The sequence below is a fragment of the Zea mays genome, chromosome 4 (assembly GCF_902167145.1).
Source record: "Zea mays cultivar B73 chromosome 4, Zm-B73-REFERENCE-NAM-5.0, whole genome shotgun sequence".
NCBI classification, from domain to species: Eukaryota; Viridiplantae; Streptophyta; class Magnoliopsida; order Poales; family Poaceae; genus Zea; species Zea mays.
In genome coordinates, this window is record NC_050099.1 from 241251151 (window position 1) to 241267758 (window position 16608).

Consider the following 16608-nt stretch of genomic DNA (forward strand, 5'->3'; position numbering starts at 1 on the left):
GTCAGAACTCCAACGGTCGAACCCAACGGCTTTTGGTGACGTGGCTGTCGCACCGGACATGTCCGGTGCGCCATCGAACAGACAGCCTCACCAAACGGCTAGTTTGGTGGTTGGGGCTATAAATACCCCCAACCACCCCACATTCAAGTCATCCAAGTTTTCCACTTCCCAACTACTTACAAGAGCTCTAGCATTCAATTCTAGACACACCAAAAAGATCAAATCCTCTCCAAATTCCACACAACGCCCTAGTGATTAGAGAGAGTGATTTGCTTATGTTTCTTTCGAGCTCTTGCGCTTGGATTGCTTTCTTCCTTCTTGATTCTTTCATTGCGATCAAACTCACTTGTAATTGAGGCAAGAGACACCAAACTTGTGGTGGTCCTTGTGGGAACTTTGTGTTCCAAGTGATTGAGAAGAGAAAGCTCATTCGGTCTGTGGGACCGTTTGAGAGAGGGAAGGGTTGAAAGAGACCCGGCCTTTGTGGCCTCCTCAACGGGGAGTAGGTTTGAGAGAACCGAACCTCGGTAAAACAAATCCGCGTGTCTCACTTCATTATTCGTTTGTGATTTGTTTTGCATCCTCTCTCGCGGACTCTATTATATTTCTAACGCTAACCCGGCTTATAGTTGTGATTATTCTTGAGAATTTCAGTTTCGCCCTATTCACCCCCCCTCTAGGCGACTTTCACGTTCCCTACGGAATGCTTGAAGTCCCTGCAATTCCGGAGGGTGTGACGCATGTCCTTGTGGTATGGGCACTGGGCGTCGAGGATGTCGGCCAATGTGCGTTCGCCTCCGCGGGGTGCTCCTCGGGCGCGAGAGGTGGGTGGTCTGGCAACGTGGATTTCTTCACGAGGCCTCTTCTCCCAACATTTGTCAGGTTGTTGGTTCATGTCGCGTCGTGGTGCCGCCGGTGCAGGCTTTGCTCCTCCGATGAGGTCCTGAGCTCGTTCATTGACGGTGATGTAGAGGTCGGCTTCCCGGAACAGCTGCTCGGAGGTAGTCGACGCCTTTTGTAGTATGGCTCGGACGAAGGCCGAGTCATTAGATCCCCAGTAGAAGTCCTCGATCACTGCCACTTCCGCGACCTCGGGGATACGATTTCTCATGGTCTGAAATCTTTTGAGGTATGACCGGAGAGTCTCATCCCCTCGGTGCTTGATGGATTTGAGGTCCCATGGTTGTGCCGGTTTGTCAGAGAGAGATTGAAAGTTGGCGGTGAAACACCGACTGAAGTCGCTCCAGTCGTCGATGCAGTGTCGGGGTAGGTGTCATAGCCATTGCAGTGCATCCTGCCTGAGGACGATGGGCAAGTAGGCGGTCATCACATCTTCGGTTGCCCCGGCGGCTCGAGCAGCGGTGGTGTAGACGGCCAACCAGCCTCCTGAATCTTCTTAGGCTCGTACTTGTCGACGTTGGAGACTTTGAAGTTAGAGGGCCATTGAATGGCCCTGAGACGTGGGGTGAGCGCCAATACTCCACATGTGTCCTCCTGTCGGCAATGATGATGTCTATCCTGGGGAGGGGAGTTGTTGTCGTGGTGCCTCGACCGTCCCCGGGTTGTGCCACCAGTCGAGGTCGTTGCCAACTCAATTCTGGTGGTCTGACTCCGTGCAGGGATGTCGTGGTCCCAATCATATTCTTCTCGACGTCGGATCTCGTTCTTGTGTCGTCGTTCACGCGAAGCATTGATGGAGCTCTGTGCATCCCGCCGACTGTTGATGGCGTGTCGTAGATCACTCGGAGGATGAGCGAGAGGTAGAAGATGATTAGCTGCCCGAGTGAGCAGCCGCCGATAGCCCTTGGCGTCCGGAGTCCGGGGGAGGCCATCGGCTATCCAAGCCAATACCCCACCGACCTCACTCGGTGTGTTCATGGCTCGGGCGAAGTTGGGGTTTAGGTTCCGTCCGAAGAGAGGGTTCTCTCGGCGTTGTCTTGCTTCCTGCTCAGCCTGCTCTTGAGCTTGCCGACGATCACGTCGCCGGGAATTCCTTCTTTCCCTGAAGACCCGTTCTTCTGGAGTTTCTTCCATCTCCGAGGTTTCATCTCTCGACACGGGCTGTGCTGGGTCCCGCTCTCCAGCTTCGTGATGTCGCCGAATATTTCGGCGTCGACCCGCTGAAGAGGTTCTTCTCCTGGCGCGGTTGGTTCATCGTCAGAGATGGGAGTTGATTCCACTCTTCCCCCGATGAAGAGGACGTCGGGGTAGAATGGAACTGTCTTCGTGACGAGCTTCTTTCTGTTCTCCTTTGAGGGCGGAGGTATTAGAAGAGCGGTTTGATGATCCTCGACCTTGTTCGCCTCCTTTCTCCTAGTGATCTGTGTCCATGTTTTTGTGGAAGAGGTGGACAGCGGAGTTCTCCGGGTAGACGGACCCTCTGCCCCTGGCTTGCAGGAGGGAGTCTCTGTTCGGAGCGCTGGAGGTCGCGCTTTTTCCTGCTTCGCTCCGGCTTTTCCGGAGTTTGTTGAGGAAGGCTTTCTCTCCGGCGGATCCACGATGCGATGTAGAGTTCCTTCTTCATCTGTCACGGATGAAATGGTTCCGAAGCAGAACGTGGACCCGGGGCGAAGGACGATCTTGTGATGGAAGGTGATGGCCATTGAGCTAGCTTGGACCAGTGACACACCCCCTACCTGGCGCGCCAGCTGTTGGTGTTTTGGGTCCGACCGTGCACCCAGGGTTGCCCCTCGAGGTGCTTTTTGGAGTAGGACGGTGTTACCGACTGTAGCTCGATGGTTCGTGCCAGATGCACGAGAGACAATGGACAATTTTGTATAGGTTCGGGCCGCGTAATACCCTACGTCCTGGCGTGGATACTGTGTGGTGGGTTACAAGGGGGTCCTCTAGTATCAGGGATGTTAGAGAACTGAGTGGATGGCTAAGTAGTGAGATATGTTTCTGAGGGGATGCCCCCTAGGCCTTATATAATCGACCATGTGGCGTTACATGCGGATATGATAACAACGTGAGCCTAAATAATAGTGAACCGACTGAGCCTATCTTACTATAATTCCGCCGACCTATCTCCGTTCAGTTCCGATGTATGAGGATACTGTACGAGAAGGTCGGATCATTGTTGCGGTTGCTGCTCAAATTCATCGGGCCATTTGGGCTTGCGTTGATCTTATCTTGTGTCAATCCACTTCATTGGACGTCCCTCCCCAGGCCCACGAAGGGATGACTTTGCGAACTATTGGGCCCAAGGCCTTTCGCGAGGTCTTTTAGCCTTCCAGTGGACCCGGGGGATATCTGTCCCCCACAGACGGCTAAAAAAGGCTCGCTGCTGTGTCGTTAATTTCTGTTGAATTTGATCAACTTCCGTACAATTTTAATTTGTATGTATGATCTTTATTCTTTTTATTTCCTATTGCAAATAATAAATAAAATTAAGCATGTTTTCTACCACAATTTCTATCTTAATTAATTATTTTCTATCGTAAATAATTAGTAGAAAAATGCATGCTTGGACATGGGAATTTTTTTTATCTTATTTGCTTATTATCATGCATTAATTCTATTATTATTTTTGCTTTATTTCTTGTAATAAATAATTAGCAAAAATTATTAAAAATGCAAGTGGAAGCTATAATGCACATACTCAGACCGTTCTAAATATTTGTATTGCATTGAGCTTCCGGACTCACGTCGAGCGATTAAATTATATAGCGGGTACTCGGACACGCCGATCAGGCTGCATTATTAATCGGCTGAGCATTGGTTGTGCCCGTACGAACTTGGCTGCGTCATATGATTGCTATGTCGCACTCTCGCTTAATCGGACCGCCTCCGTCGGGTCGGACCACCATCGTCGAGTCACGTATTTTTCGCATGCCATGTAGGCACTGTTTGCCTGTCGTGGTCATCGAACCACAATTGCACTCGTTCCGCATGTTGCATGGACTTACCTTGTAACTAGACTATCGAGCCACAACTACGCCCGTTGAGCTTGTTACGAAGACTTGTTGTGTTGTCGTAGCCCTAATGGTCGCACACACTTTGATACCAGATACGCTGGAGCTTGTACTCGTGTACAACATGGTGAATTATTCGTGCCCTTGAAGTCACATCATAGCGCAACCTTCATAAACAATTTTGTTTGGCTCTACATTTTGTTTGATTTATGTTGTGCGGCATCAAATATTTATATATATAACCAAGTGGCCATAACAACTTTCACAAGCTTTATATTGCTTTGTAGATCTAGAAAATTAATGAAATACCTATTAAACACATATAAGATAATTCTCTGCTCTTTTCTCATGCATAAAGTCTTACCCGAAGTAACATGAAGAAATTCAATACAGTGCATGAAAGCCTTTTTGCATAAAAGGCATCACAAATTGGGATTCATTTAGTAAGCAAAAAGACCTTATCAAATAAATTAAGGCTAGAAATCTCATTCATATAGTGCTCGACCCGAAGTTGTCACATTGCTCTCTTTGTCTCGAACGACATGAAGCAAATTCTGGGATAAAAGGGCATATAATCTGTCACAACACGAAGTTGCGAGTATGTCAAACGGCTATTCTGAGAAACTTTTCACTATGTTCGTGTGAAAAAACTATTATGTGTTCCCATCAAACTACTTTGCTCGTCCGATAGAACCTCTATGATTTTGTTGCATATATCTCTTAGAATTATAAATACCACAGTTGCTGAATTGGCTCGGGATATTCCTTTGAAGAGTATGGTATATATTGTAACCCACACGAGAAAGGTCAGACCTGAATGGACTTATAACTGGGGTTTATGTAGCAGAACTACAATGGATTCCGCAACTTGGCATGCTTACTATAATCTAACTCTGATCTATCAGAAGTAAAAAAGAGTAGAAAAATAGCCATGAAATTCCACATCACAACAGAGCTTGAAGCTAAATTAGGCATTAATTTGTCCTTGGTCTATAACGCTAGAAGAGCCACAAGTCTTGACCACTAGGCTGCTAGTGATGGAAATTTTGTGATAGAAACATGTAGATCTTGTGAAGACTTGATGACTCCTTTGTATGAGAGCAATATTATCTGTTGTTGAAGATTGGTCCCAGATGGATATTGGTCTTGTTTCGCTCTTGCTAAGCGATTATCACCATTTGCTTCGTCAAAAGCTTAACAATCTGGTGATTTTTCCGAGACAATATGAATTCTTGGCCATATCTGTTCTATTCAAAAGCTTCTCTTTTTGTTGAACAATGAAGAGATCAAAATAATGTTTTATAAAGCATATTGGTATATATTATGAGGAGAAATGTTTGCCCTGCTGGCAGTTTACACCAAAAATAATTAACTATTGTTATAAGTTCTCTCTCAAAATTATTATACGCAAAAATGTTGCATAAATCGATACCCAATTTTAGAGTGGAATGAGTAATTTGGTAAACCATGAGCGATGATAAAATGAGCTGGACTATACATCTCTGTATATAAAAAATCTCTGTTTGGCAGCATTGACCTGATGCCGAGCACTTTACTACCATTATATGCACACCCATTTTTCCTATGTGCTTGAAAGCACAATGCAACAAGTGAATGTCCTTGTGAGCACTAGACCCTGTTGATCATTTTACTTGTTGATCTGAAGTCAACTACTTGCTCCAAATGACGAATAGTGTGCAAGGGCCCCTTAAGTATTTTTATGGCTAACACGGTGTATTTGATAATAATAACAGTAAATTTGCAGAATTGTAACCATAAAGTAACATGTCATTGTGTGTCTCGCTGAAAGTTGAGAGTAACCCTTCACTTTGAAGGAAAAAGATGTAGTGTTCATGCCACTGCATTAATTTAAGTCCAAAGATCACTACATAAAACCCTATCTGTAATGTGCGTAAAATTTCCCAAATAAATACCACAAATAACATAGATTGGCCACATCTAGATGTTTATGGTTGGGATTTTATCTGTATGCTTTTAGAACATCTCGGCATTAGGGGGAATGTCCATCTAGTGTAATGCCTCAATATTCTATTAAACACACAAAAGCCAAACTGAACCTGTCGTTCGGTGTGAACTCATATGTATTTGGAGTTTGCTAGAAATCGTTGAGGAGTAACCATATTGGTTTGAATGCTTCTACCTGATGTAGATGTGGATATACTTGGGATTAATATCATATCCACAATTGACTTATTGGCATTTGATCTATTCTTGGGGACGCCTGCGAATATGATCCACCGGCTTTAGTCAAAGCATATGTTCTGATAACAGATTTATGTGGTCTGTGATAACTCTCCTCTGGTTAATTCACCCTGATGATGATTTGCCTCAGAAAGAGGTTCATCTTGCTGATGAAGTTCCTAGCAATGCGCGCAATATCATTGTGCTGGGAATATGGGATAATGAATCTTTCGTTTTTGGGAAATGTAATACCCAAATTTGTAAACCATAATAAAGGAGATAATTCTCTTATGTGTTTTCCTCTATTTAACAAAACATGTGAACAACCACATTTGAAATGTCTAATTGACTAATGACAACTAAACAACATATGCACCATGCTGGAGTTTATGTGTTTGTGCATTTAATAATAGTAACATTAATAAGAAGGAATTAGTGCCCAACTCTAGAAATTTGAAATAACAAAGAAAAGGAGAAAGAGAGGGGGAAAAACTATACAAAGCAAAGAGAATAAACATGTAAATAAATGAATCCCTTCCATACTACTATGTTTAATTTGTATAATTAATTTGAGTACAAGTTCACGACACTATTTAAATTCAAATTTGGATTTTAAAAAAATGAAAACAAAACAGAAAATATAAAAGAAAAGGAAAGAAAAAGAAAAAGGGTCGTGTGGGTCGAATCTCGCCCTAGCCGGCCCATCAACGCGCTCCCACGTCCTGCGCGCACTGTGGCGCCGACAGGCGGGCCCGCTCGGCCAGTCACTCACTAATGCGCGAAAACAGCTGACCGCAAGCCCCTCTCTGCCACTGCCACATGGGCCCCACTTGTCATCCCGCACCTCGCATGCACCGCAGAACTACCTCCCCGTGAATGTCGCGTTGACCGCAACGGATCTCCGCCACCTCGGCGCGGACTCGCGGGTCCATAAAACATGGGCGCGGATCTTCCTCGGCCGCCTAACCCCACACTGTGCCGCGCCCAAAGCCCCAGTAACGTCGTCGTTGTGTGCTCTCAACTAAGGGTGTGTGCTCGCCGCAATCCTCCTTCCCCTGGGTATTTCACTGGCGCCGAACCCCTGTGAGGTCGCCCATCGTGGTCTCCAGTGTGTGCGGGCCAGTAGGGGCAATTGAAGGGCGAGCGTGCCCCCGACGTCGTGGCAATCACGCACGACCATCCCTGATCCGCTGTGCGCCGTGATTGGCTTCACCCGTTGTCCGTCTCTGGTGAGTAAGTCGTACGCCATCTTCACTCGCGCCCTGTGATTGCGTAGCAACTGGTAGATTCGAGTTTTGGGGCGCTATAACACTGAGTCCGGGTGCCGGCGATGGCTTCCGCTGCGGAATCACTCGCGCCGTCACGCTCCTCCATCGGAGGTAGGAAAAGTGTTCTTCACCGTCGCATCCTTTAGTTGCGGTTGAGATCTGATCTGTGAGTACCCCTTCGGCAGAGGGAACCTTGACCGTATATCTAGGATCCGAGGGTTACAAAAATTGATCTGTTCCAATTTATATAATTTGGTATTAATATTGTTTATCACATAGTGTCTCTGTTTTAGCATGAAACATGTATTAAAATTGATCCCTTAATTATTTTTGTACCAAACACATAAAACCTTCGAAAAATCATAACTTGAAATCTGTAACTCCGAACTTAGTGATTCTTGTTCTTACGATCTCGTTACGATGCATAGAGTATTATTATGTATTTTGTATTCATGTTTGGTGTGGTGTTAATTTCTCTCTTGTACCATGTTTGTTTGTATTGTGGCGCGTAGACGAGCCTGTGGATTCAGGTGTTCAGCAGGTAGAAGTTGCTGAGCAGGAGCTCATTGAAGGCAAGTTGTGCCCTTGACCACTTTTATTTACCCAATAATGTTCTCTATAATCATTTTATCATGCATAGGCTTAATTTTGATGGGACCCAATAGGTCACCCTAGTCTGGTTATCTTTACACCTTGTTTACCCCTGAACTTTTGGGTAGTCTTTGCTATTACTACATATGGTTTTGGTTGTTGAGATAACTATTACACATGGTCATTCTTTATTATTGTTCTATTTCTGTTCATGATAAGATTATTATGTTAATTGGAACATGGAGCTTAACTTGAGAAACACATGCCACCACAAGGGTGGAATAGAACGCCCTTGGCTGACTAACTAGGAAAGCTAGTGGAGGACTACCTTACCCGAAAGGGGCAAGGGCAGTAGGGGAGTAGGCGTGTAGGGAGGTTCTCGGGTTGATTTTGCTGCGATGGATGTTAGACGGGGGATTCCTACATGTGACTGAGCGTAGTGAGGGCGGCTACTGCTACCTACTTGACCCTGGATAATGGCCTTCCTCTTCATCTCGCCTACTTGAACATGATTATGTTCCAGAGATATGGCCTTATCCAGAAGTCACTAGAAAGATGGGAATGAGTGAGAGATAAGTTGATACTGTTGTGGCCTAATAAGTCCCTACATAAATAGTTCATGGCTTCTTGCTTCTTCTCATCATCTGCGACCTCTTCTAGAGCATATCTGACATCCCTCCCTGCTTGAGTGAAACAAACTCCTTAATCTTCCCAGTCTGGCTAGAATATGGTAGTTTCTGAAGCTTGCAGAGAACACAACCCAGGTGATGGTGTCGACGGGAGCATGGGTTGCACAGTAAGCATCCCACCAATTTGCAGCGGAGCCAGTGAGGCGACCCGATGCATAAAGGACTTTTCCCGATCCATGCATTAAGTGATATTAAGCATCTTCTCCATAGATTTCAGTCAGTCAATGGCATGTAGTGGATCTATGGAGCTGGAAAAGGTTAGCGGCTTGTGGCTCATAAACTCATGATGTTTGTCTTAAGGTGGTGGCTGGTGTGGTTGCTACTGATACTTATTGAGCTAAGCCTACATAATGACCATTGCATTGACCATCTGCTGCAATAACTGTGCCTAGGCTGTGAAGAATGCTTCTGACCCAGCGGATGGAGGATTTATGGGATTCGTCTGCGATTCTGAACTAACCCTTGTCCTTCTTTGACGTATGTGTGCAGGTTGAACAATACCTCCTCCTATCCTGGTATTGACCATCTGAGTTAGAGATATAAGGTAAGATAGATTTGCAGATATGATAGATAGCTAGGGGTACGAAACACATGGCTTTGAGCTTGAGAATTTTGGGTCACAATAGCTCAGTTGATTAAAGCACCGCCTACCTATCATTTCTATACTAGACCTATGTTGGTACATTCTAGAATGTACCCACTATACTAGGTATTATTGTGGATATAACCCCACAAATATTTCACTCAATCAGAGAAGCGAATCAACCAAGTTTCATAAGAACAAGCATTCAATCGCATTGGTACCTACAAAAATAGTTTTTTTTCTCCTAGGATTAGGATCCCTGTTCCTTAAAACCTTGGTGTAGGATTCCAGGGTGTGAAGTCCTTTTTGTCTTTAGAATAGAAAAGGTAAAAGTAGCTAGAGTAAAGCTGCAAAAGATGAGGAAAGATCAAGGGAAGGGTAGAAATAGTCAGAGTAGCAAGGAAAGTAGGCTAAGGTTTGTCCAGTTCTATCTAGGTTATGTCCTACGGTCAACATTACTCCGATACGAATTCTGTCACACCCGGATCTAAGGACAAATCTAGATGCATCTCAAATGTGTGTTAGGATCAAGTTCCACACATATGATGGCTCAGTGTATAGAAACAAATGTCATGATCTTTATTACATAACGAGAATGTCTAATAAAATTTCCTACCAGGTCCCTTTGTCATATATATGAAGCGGAAGTGTCCGACACCCCACTCAGATACTTTCTGCCCTTTCAGAGAGACCGCCCCATTTGGATGGGCAGGATGCATGCCTTAGAAGGGAAATAATAGCTGGAGGACGACCCTACAGTCGTATACCTCACTGCATACCTGCTTACCCTAGATGCACGGTATGATCACTTGGCTCGGCACTATCGTCAGATGATCACCCGATCAGAAGATGCAGAGAGGCGCAATCACCAGCTCCATGTGGAACTCACCACAGCTCAAGCCCGTGTAGCTGCCTTGGAAAGTCATGAGGTCATTGTCATTGAATCTTTAGAACAAGCTAAGGATGAGCACATGGAGAAGTTGATTGAGCCTACTTGGTCACCCACAACCAATGTAGAGCTCTACGGATCCAAGAGCCTACCTCATCCAGTCTACTTCAACACAAAAAATCCGAAGACCCCAGATTCTGGAGGACCCCTCCACCTCTATAAAAGGAGAGAGGAAGGCTTGGGAACCCCCCCCCCCCCCCCCCCGAGGGAGCCATAGTCATAGAAGGAATACTTGTCCCCCTTAGGCTATGTATAATCAAGAGCACCCCGAGCCCTCCCAAGATCCATCACCAGAGTTGTTTGAGCCCCTTACCATGAAGAAGATTCCAACACTGATCGTCGAGGTCAAGGGAGAAGCCTTAAGCACTCCACCTGCACCAACGCCCTCTGAGGTCAATTTGGAGCTGCAAGAGCCAGTCCCGCTTGGAGAAGAGTACAACCTCATCATGTCATCTTAGTCGTCGCCAGAAGAAGTCATCAACATCAGCTCCCTCTTGACTCACTCTTGCTTATTTTTTGTTTTCAAAGAAGATCTCTGATTGAGTAAGAGTTACGCATGTTTCCAAACCATGTCTGTGGCAGTTGGACCGCTAATTTGCTTCACTACATATATTAGACTGATGTTGTTCCACTCTAATGATATGTCCCGAGTTGTGGACCGACTCTTAAAGTTGATCGCCACATGTATCGGTTTGTCTCGTTTAAGCAGATATGGAACCATCTGATGTATAAATGTGCATACTAGCCTCTTGGGACTAGTATTTGTATCACATTGAGTCCCAAAGGATGGGGACGTTTCAGTTCTCAAGTCTTAGTAACCATGACTGATCTGCTGGTACCATACTAGTGGTCTGAGATCCTGGTCTCCTTCAACTGACCTAATCAGTGGCTTAACTTCGACCACCTGGGCAAATACCCACTGCTTGTCAGCCTGATGGTCTGAGTGGGTCGAGTCAAGAAGGTGTTGATCGACGGTGGCAGGAACACAAACATCACCTTCATCCTTGGCGATATGGTTGACTGAAGAGAGACCCAGAAGGTGGGTCTTGGCCTTCCCGACACGGACTCTATATTGTTGTTTCACTAAGGACCAAGCAGTTGATGGTATATGGGGATTCTTTGGTGGTAATCAGTCAAGGCAACAAAGATTGAGATGTGCTGCAGTTCGAGAGATAGAAGACAAGTTTGAAGGTCTAGAATTCCATCATGTTGAATGAGATCGCAATATAGCAGTCGACGCACTATCAAAACTCGGTTCAACACAAGCCCAAGTTCCACCAGATGTCTTTGTTCGAGAAGTACTCTGTCCTGCATCACACAGGAGCCGGAGGAATAGTGCAAATTGTTAGCACAACAAACCTTGCTCATCAAAGAAGACCTGGATGATTAGAGGACACTTATTATCAGGTATATAAAGAATGAAGAAGAGTCGGATGACAAAGCAGCAGTCGAGTGACTAGCCAGGCATTTTGCTACATTGTGATCAGTAATGAATTGTATAGGCCAAGCGCATCAGGAGTCCTAATGAAGTGCATCGACATATCTCGAGGTAGAAACCTGTGGATGAAAATTCATGTTGGGCAGTGTGGCATTCACGTCGCGTCAAGAACATTAGTCAGGAAAACTTTTAGAGCTGGATTCTACTGGCTAACAGCTAATCAAGATGTAGATCTTGTTCAGAAGTGTGAAGCATGCCAATACTTTGCCAAGCAGCAACATCTCTCGGCATAGCAGTTACAGGCTATCCTGGTTTCATGGCCCTTTGCATGATGGAGGCTAGACATGATCAGGCCAATTCACCAGATAGTGAAACAGGCCTATAACTCCCTTATTAGATGGAGGCGTGTCGATTCAGTTGGGCAACTATTTTTTTACATCCTTAATTAGGTGTGAATCGAATCGATTATCAATAATCAGGAAGACAAGACAACGCAATAAAAAAAGGAAGACAAAACATCTAGCATCCATGTGTTCAAAAGAATCCATCAACCACAAAGGATAAGAAAAAGAAAAGAAAACTCAACGGACTAGAGAGTCAAGATCTCGACCTTCTTCTCCATAACACAGACGCCAATCGTGATCTTACTGGCGCCGCCACTACCCTCCATCACCACCATTGCAGCCTGCCCCTATCCTGGCCTCCTCCGTCCCCAATCTGTCCCACAGTCCGCGCACGCGAATCTGAGGCCATTTCCCACATTTTTATGTTAGGAGGATAAGAGGTGTTTGGTTGCTGACGATGGCGGCATCGATGGCGCAACCGGCCACTAGCTCGACCATGATTTTGAGCTTGATCATGTCGTCGGCTAATGCCAGGTACAACCGTATCTCCCTCGGTGCCGACACTCTAACCACCGGCATATGCACCCCACGCGGCAAGAGAGGCTTCTAGCCATCGCGTCCAGCATGGCGTCCAAGTCGGCACATTAGTAGTTGGTACTAAATGTGTCCACATGGCTGAAAAAGGGGTTGGCGTCGAAGACGTCAGCGCTGGTGCTCCCTAAGGTTCAGCATGATTTCCGATGCAAACCAACCGAGAGAGAAAACTACTAGATTAGATCGATAGGAAAGAACTCCCCGTCCACCTCCGTGTTAGTCTCCAACAACTTCTATATTTGTGCATCCAATATCTCTATAATGAGCCACTCCAATAGTTATGTAAATTTTAGCTTTCTAAATCACAGATTTAAGAAGTTGCTAAATAACTTTGACAGAAAAAAATGTGAGTGCTTCAATAGTTCTCTAAATATAGATAGTAGTTTTGTTTTGTATCTATCAACATAAAAATAGCTCACAAATGTCAACGATCACCTTCAGTATCTACATAATGCAATGAACATTTTTGTTTAGCTAGTTAGTAAATGGTTGCCAAATGTAGAGAGAAAATGAGGTTAGTTAAAAAGATTGCTAAATTTAATATGTTAATTTAAAGAACTGTTCGAAGAGTTTTTATGTTAACCGGCTCTTCCGAAAAAACATAAAAGCCCAAAAACATACATACCGAACACGAATAGCTCCTTAAAAATACCTTTGCTATTCGTAAATTCCCTCTGGCCATCGCAGGCGTTTGCTTTTGTTTCCTGAAGACCAAAAGTTCTGACTATCGCAGCATCTATGGCAGCTATCGCAGCATCTATGGCAGCATCAAAGGTTATGACCCACAATTTCGTTAAGGCAACTAAACATAATCATTAATATCGGAAATGTACCCAGTTAAAGAATCCACAATAGTTCTTACAATTAGAACGATACAGTCTGCAAGTTTAAACTTCAATTGAAAACAACTATGATTCTTTAGTAAATGTTAAAACTAATGATAGCGTATATCGCTAAATGCCTTGTCCCAAATCATGTTATGGATATTTCCATGTCACACCATGGATGGCTTCATTCAGTTGAATCAGCAGCCTACGCAATGCACATATTAAACAAAATGGGCGACACCTAAAAAGGGAAAACTATATATGCAGTGATGCCATGACGATCTTACAAGCTAATATTACAGAAAGGTTTTCTTTACGACATGTTCTGCGTTTATGCTTCAAACAAATTCATCAACAAATAGGAACTATTGCAGCTAGCGAACAGGGCAAATCATCATCACCGCAATAGGACAACAGCAGATATTATCAATACATTGGACTAGAGCTCAATCGCTTTTAGAAAACAGTGTACTAATCAGGTCTGAAAACATGGCATAACGCTCTGAACTTGAGACGACTAACCAAAAAAAAGTGTACTCATCAGGACACACATTTCGGTGCAAGACAATCCATGAGAATGCTCTAAGCTACAGCGCTCTTGCCCTTCTTCCTCTGTAGCTTCTTCATGTAGAACTCAAGCTCTTTACCCTCAAGGATGTACCTGTTATATAAAAAGAAAAGGCTACTAAGGAGCTGCAGGTAACGTTATAGGTGGTGAAACAAGGAGATAACTTGAAGCCAAGAAGGATAACATGACAAGATATCTAAAATCAAAACGACCATTATGATTTAAGCAACAAAAGTTTGTAGTACACACACAGATATGCTGCTCTAAAAATACTAAGAAAGTCTGGTGGAGGTCCATTATTTCGTACCCATCAGCTCGGCCACACTGTCCAGGGCGGGAAGAAATGCATGCCAGCAACCGTCCACTGCCAAATTGCTCCTCAATGTGTGGGTCAAGGGTACGTCCCTCCTTGCGCTTCTCAAGCTTCCTCGTGACATGGTTGCTCTTTTTCGTTTCCTCAGCTGCTGCCTCAACCTCTTGTCCCTGGATGGATATTATATCAAACAATAAATGAACCACCAGAGGAAACATATGAGCTACTAGAGTAAAGAAAATGAAAAGTAATGAACTATTGACATCTGCTTTCTAGAAATACTTCAAGCAAACAAAATATATTGATAAAAATTATCAACTTCTACATTTTTCATACAGAAATCTAAAATAGGCTAGTGCAGAAACAAGCTATTCATGTGGTTAAAAAAGAAGAGTTACCTAACGAGCTTATATTTGTCAGCTACAAAAAATGATGTATGAACTACGAAGCCAATACCTTACTAAAACATTCAGTGGTAAATAGTGAGAAGCTGTGTTCCAAGAAAGAATACCTCAGCATTATCCTTCTTTGCAGCAGGGGTTTTCTTCTTCCTACCAATGTCAACTCCATAGTGAGTGAGGTACCACTGCTTGAATGGGGCAGCATCAACTTGCACAATGGCACTCTTCACAAGGGTTTGTGTCCTCACAAGCTCATTGTTTGATGCATTGTAGACCACGTCGAGGATACGGGTCTTGCGGGTAACAGCTTCACTTCCCCATGAGTAGTTACCAGTATCAAGGCGAAGAGCCCTCCACTTCACGTTACCTCCACGAACACGGACCCTCCTCACTGTCTTATTGCTTGACAACTTGGTGTTGGCCGGCTGGCGACCAAGCTCATACCTTCAAGAGAAATGACAAGCAGAATAAACCTTTGAATGTAAGTCCTAGCATAGTACTGCGACACAACAAAGCCATATCGATAAACAACTCTTTTAAGCAAGCCGATGACACCAATTCAGTTTGATGAAACTTGCACACAAATGATCTACAATTTTAGTGCTGCCTCAAACTGTCAAACATGTAGTATGGACTAGTTGTGATAAAAAAGACTATTCTGAGAAACACAAACTTCACCAAGTGAAATTGGCTAATTGCCTTCAAGAAAATTGAAAAATACATAGAATTGACAGATACAATTACTTATGAACTGTCAAGGCTCAGGCATTTCATTGGAAGCATCATGGTAAACAACTTTAACAGACACAGATAATTTTTTATTAGGCAATACTCAGTAACCTCACAATTAAGGGCGACAAGCATATATCACTGGAGTTCAACTAATGATGTCAAGAGAGAAAAACATTATTTGAATCCTTGATACAACTCAGACCAATTAATACCGCATTACCGCTGCAACCACTACAAGATCCACAGGGAATCGACATGCAAAGTTAACAAGTTAGGACCGGTGATCTAATCAAGCAGCAGCATATTACAGAACAAAAGCAGAGCTAAGTGAATCCAGCCGTCAATAACATAGGGAAGAGAAACGGTCATTACTTTCGCTTCTTCCTCCAGGCCTTCTGCTTTCCACCGGTGGCACGGCGCTTGTGCATCGAGTCGCGTGAGATACCTGCACGAACACATCCAAACCATACGCAGAGGCACCCATTAGCATCTCATCAGCCAAACCGAAGAACCATCGCGGCAGCGTCGATCAAACCGGAAACGACTGCGACAGCGTCGCTCAAATCGGAGAACCACCGCGGCAGCTATGTCAGTACAGGCAAAACGAGAAGCAGGTGGATGGAATCTTACCCATTGTGGCTTGGCACAGCTCCTCCTCCGCCTGCTCCTTGTCCGCCCGCGCCGCCGCTCTTCTCGTTGGGCTACACAAGTGAGAGAAGGAAACCCTAAATATCGGGTTTATATATATGGGCTGACCTAGGGTTGGGGATAGGCGCCGGTGGGCTGAGTGAGGCCTAGTGCCCACCAAATTCCCATGGCAAATCGAATCGAGCAAACTGGGCCTGGGCGCACACTATCGACTGCATATCACGTAGCGACTAGCTAGTCCCTGCCTTAGGCCCAGCCCAATTCAAAATAGCGAAAAGGTCTAAACACGTTGAACCGATCGACTTAAATCTGTTTGTTTTAGGGTATAAGGCCTTGTTTGGAAGGGTTCTATTTCAAAAATTATAGTTTTGGTTTTCCAGTTTCATCACGAAACAACTTTAACAGATTGGTAAGATGGTGTTAAAAAATGTTTGTATTATACATAGACTTCAGCTTTTGTAATACAATTAATTTGTGTGAGTTTCTTTAATTACCCTTGATGATTAACGGGTGGAGAAAAAGACATGAATCGGTAGGTCATGTAACC

General features: G+C 44.4%; 1 protein-coding gene across 2 annotated transcripts; it reads right to left on the reverse strand.

Moving 5' to 3' along the window:
* Positions 1-13706: 13706 nt before the first annotated feature.
* LOC103654829 (40S ribosomal protein S8-like) lies at positions 13707-16276 on the reverse strand. Of its 2 annotated transcripts, NM_001378299.1 has the most exons (5): positions 16044-16108; positions 15786-15858; positions 14792-15125; positions 14275-14450; positions 13707-14060 (listed from the first exon to the last, which is right to left on the reverse strand). In NM_001378299.1, exons 1-5 carry the CDS (start codon positions 16045-16047, stop codon positions 13982-13984), a joined length of 666 nt encoding a protein of 221 aa, NP_001365228.1. In that variant the 5' UTR covers positions 16048-16108; the 3' UTR covers positions 13707-13981. The 2 variants fall into 2 exon arrangements, with proteins under 2 accessions (NP_001365228.1, XP_035823004.1); XM_035967111.1 differs by lacking the exon at positions 13707-14060 and having other exon boundaries at positions 14061-14450; positions 16044-16276.
* Positions 16277-16608: the final 332 nt, after the last annotated feature.